General features: G+C 38.0%; 1 protein-coding gene across 1 annotated transcript; it reads left to right on the forward strand.

Moving 5' to 3' along the window:
• Window positions 1-2,762: 2,762 nt before the first annotated feature.
• Window positions 2,763-3,639, forward strand: LOC127905508 (uncharacterized). The gene is made up of 3 exons (XM_052454270.1): window positions 2,763-2,955; window positions 3,067-3,555; window positions 3,629-3,639. The coding sequence occupies exons 1-3, from the start codon at window positions 2,763-2,765 to the stop codon at window positions 3,637-3,639; spliced, it is 693 nt and encodes a 230-aa protein (XP_052310230.1).
• Window positions 3,640-4,249: the final 610 nt, after the last annotated feature.

Below are 4,249 nucleotides of genomic sequence, written 5' to 3' on the forward strand. Positions count from 1 at the left end.
CATAGGTTGTTTTCCTTGGAATAGTGTGGAATCTGTACTCCATGCCGACGATGTCCGTTCGGGTCGTACCACCACCGCGTCCAAAGTACCGGCTGAAAAGGTCCATAACTTTTGATCCGACCGTTGGATCGCGCTCAACGTTTTAGAGGAGTTTCCGTAGGCTGTTTTCCTTGGAGTAGCATGGAATCGCTACTGCACGCCGACGACGTTCGTTGGGGCGTTGCACCGACACGACCAGAGAACCGGCTCAAAAGGTCTATAACTTTTGATCCGACTGTTGGATTGCACCCAAATTTTTAGATGAGTTTCCGTAGGCTGTATTCCTTGGAGTAGCATGGAATCACTAGTCCACGCCGATGATGTTCGTACGCGACCAAAGTACCGGCTGAAAAGGTCGATAACTTTTGTTCTGACTGTTGGATCACGCCTAAATTTTTAGAGGAGTTTCAGTTGGTTGTTTTCCTTGGAGTAGCGTGGACACCCTACTCCACGCCGGCGATGTCCCTTTAGGTCGTACCACCGACACGACAAGAGTACCGGCTAAAAAGGTTCATAACTTTTGATCCTACCATTGTATCGTGCCCAAATTTTTAGAGAAGTTTCAGTTGGTTGTTTTCCTTGGAGTAGCGTGGAATCCCTACTCCAAGCCGACGATGTCCGTTCGGGTCGTACCACCGACGACACTAGAGTACCAGCTCAAAAGGTCTATAACTTTTGATCCAACCGTTGGATCGCGCCTAAATTTTTAGAGTAGTTTCCGTAGGCTGTTTTGCTTTGAGTAGCATGTAATCGCTACTGCACGCCGACGACATCCGTTTATATTTGATTATTGGAAAACCAAAAAAAAAATACATATAAATAAAAAATCAAATGGCTGGTTTTACCGCCTAAAAAAAAAAATTGACCTCAACTTTTCGGATATTGGACTGTGGACTGGACTATTAATTATTGGATTTTGGTTGGTTCAACCATTTTTCTTTTATTGTCTATTCTAGTTAGTTTCTAATATTTATTTTTTATATTATAAGGCTGGTTTTACCGCCTCTTGTTTATTTTATTTTATTTTGTTGTTATTATTTTTCCTATATTTATTGTCTGAAGTGCTTGGCCGGTTTTACCGCCTCTTGTTTATTTTATTTTATTTTGTTGTTTTGTTGTGATTATTTTTCTTATAGTTATTGTTTGAAGTGCTTGGCTGGTATTACCGCCTTTTTATTCATGCTTGTTATAATTATCTTTTAATGTTTATTGTTGTTAATATTGCTTATTAGTTGGAGAGTGAATTTCTTAATTTGCTGTATTTTTATTTTTGAGCTATTACTTTATCTTTTACGTTTCATTTACTTTTATTTGCAATTTTTTTTTCTTTCCTTTCCTTTCATATTCATATAATTGTTATATTATTTTTCATCATGGCTAATGTTGAAGATATAGAGGGTGAAGGGAGTGTTCAAGGTAATGGACCTCCACAATTCAATGATTAACCTAATTTTCGAACTCTTAGGGAGTATCTTCACCCGGCTAGACAAAGTACACCTTCATGTATTATCTTGCCTCTTAACCAACAAGCTTTCAATTTGAAACCGGGCATGATTCAACTTCTTCCCACATTTCACGGTATGGATTCTGAAAATCCATACATACACATTAAGGACTTTGAAGAGGTATGTAATACTTTTATTGATAGAACATGCACCGAGGAAACTATTCGTCTTAAATTGTTCCCATTCTCTCTAAAGGATAAAGCCAAGCTTTGGCTAAACTCCTTGCGTCCTAGGTCTATAGGTACATGGAGAGAAATGCAAGCTGAATTTTTGAAAAAATACTTCCCCACTCATAGGACGGCAGCCTTACAACGTCAAATGATGAATTTTTCTTGTAGTCCAAATGAGTCATTTCACCAAGCTTGGGAAAGGTTCAAAGACTTGTTAAATGCATGCCCCCACCATGGTTTTGAGATGTGGAGGTTAGTGAGTTTCTTCTACGACTCTCTTACCGCAGATTTTAAAAAGCTAGTGTCAACCATGTGTAATGGTGAGTTTTATGACAAAGAACCAAGTGAAGCCTTTGATTTCTTTGATCAATTGGCTGAAAACACAAAGCAATGGGAGACTTCTCTCCCACTTCATGTTGAGTCTAGAAACACCATTTCTCATTCAAGTGGGAAGTTTCAATTGAAAGAGACTGATGACCTCAATGCTAGATTAGCCTCATTGGCTAGGAAAGTAGAGTCTCTTGAGATTAAAAAAGTGCATGTCATGAGTGAACAACAAGAGGAAAGTTGTGTTGTTTGTGAGAGTAAAGGGCATAGGACAACTGAGTGTCCTACCATTCCAGCCTTCAAGGAAGTGCTATATGGCCAAACTTCTGATTCAAGTAATATTAGAAAGCCATTTTCAAACCAAGTAGGCAATCCCTACTCTGAGACCTACAATCCTGGATAGAGGAACCACCCAAATTTTGGATGGAGAAATGAGGGCTCTTCAGTACCTCAAACATTTCAACCTCCACCCCAACCATTTCATGCTCCCACACATAACACATACCAACCACCTCATAAGAGATCCCTAGAGGATACTCTTCAACAATTCATGCAAACACAAGGAGGAATCAACAACCAAGCTTACAAATTTCAAGACCAGACCAATAGGACCTTAGATGACATTCAAAGTCAACTAACCAAGTTAACTCAATCACTAAGCATTCAAGAGAAGGGAAAGATTCCAGCTCAACCAATGCCAAATCCTAGAGGTCAGGTACACATGAGTGAATCCTCATCTAGTGAACCTTCAAACCATGAACAAGTCCAAGCCATCACTACCCTTAGAAGTGGAAAGATTGTTGACAAAGCTATAGGTTTTGAGATTCCTAGAGGTATTGTGGAGGAGAAATCTAAGGAAAGTGAAGAGGAAATCAAAACACAAGTGACAAATGAGAGCTTGAGTGACAAAGAAGGTGAGATAAATGAGAAAGAGATGAGTGAGAAAGGAGATGATTCAAGAAAAATTGGAGTCAAAGTGAGTGATTTAGAATTTGTTCCTAGAGCACCATTTCCACAAAGGTTAGGGAAACCTAAACATGATCTTATGAACTCAGAAATCTATGAATTGTTCAAACAAGTGAAAGTCAACATTCCACTCCTTGATGCAATTAAACAAGTCCCATCTTATGCAAAGTTCCTTAAGGACTTATGCACAGTCAAAAGGAGATTGAATGTGAAAGAAAGAGCCTTTCTAACTGAACATGCTAGTGCCATCATCCAGTTTAAGACCCCTCCCAAATACAAAGATCCTGGTTGTCCTACCATTTCATGCATTATTGGAAATCATAAGATAGACCAAGCTTTGTTGGATTTAGGAGCAAGTGTGAATTTGATACCCTACACTGTTTACGAACAGTTAGGTTTAGGAGAAATCAAGCCTACTCGAATCACCCTTCAATTAGCTGATAGGTCAATCAAGATTCCCAGGGGTATTGTTCAGGATGTGTTGGTCCAAGTAGATAAATTCTACTTTCCTGTTGATTTTGTAGTGCTAGACACCGCACCAATTCAAGGTTCTAATGCTCCCATCCCAGTCATCTTAGGTAGACCTTTCCTAGCTACATCCAATGCTTTAATCAACTGTAGGAATGGGGTGATGAAATTGTCTTTTGGGAATATGACTGTGGAGATGAACATATTCAATGTCTCCAAACAAATTGGTGAACATGAGGACATTAGAGAGGTAGATTTGATCCAAACAGTTTGTCAAGAACACTTTGCACACAACATAAGGCAAGTTTGGGCTTGAAATAGATCATATGATATTCTTTTCTAGAATTGGAATAGAATTGATTTTTGGGGCAAATTTGGAGCACTTATTTGAACCAAGATTTTCTTCAATCTTCAACTAAATTTCTCTTCAATTCTTTGTTCTGAATTCCGACGTTGAATTTTCTGAAATAATTCATTTAAGCTCCAAAAACCTATCAAAACATTAAAACAAACTTCATTACTAAAAAGCACATCAATTATTATAAAAAACCCAAATAAAAACAATAAATACATATGTAAAATAAGAGACTTAATGATACTTTTGATGCACAATCACACCCCCCAACTTAGATTTTGCTAGTCCTCAAGCAAAACAAAACATAAAACCTTTGAAATAAAAAGAATAATAACAACATAATTAGGCTCGACTCATCACACTTAAAGGACCTATCATGCAAACATTGGTATCTTTAATTTAGTGTACACAATAGCAAA

The sequence above is a fragment of the Populus trichocarpa genome, chromosome 1 (genome assembly GCF_000002775.5).
Source record: "Populus trichocarpa isolate Nisqually-1 chromosome 1, P.trichocarpa_v4.1, whole genome shotgun sequence".
NCBI classification, from domain to species: domain Eukaryota; kingdom Viridiplantae; phylum Streptophyta; class Magnoliopsida; order Malpighiales; family Salicaceae; genus Populus; species Populus trichocarpa.

Bases quoted from the DNA above. Each gene is read 5' to 3' on its own strand.
- LOC127905508 (XM_052454270.1), top strand. From the start codon at position 2,763: ATGAGTGAATCCTCATCTAGTGAACCTTCAAACCATGAACAAGTCCAA. The intron at 2,956-3,066 runs GTGAGATAAATG...CACAAAGGTTAG, and splicing joins GAGCTTGAGTGACAAAGAAG to GGAAACCTAAACATGATCTT.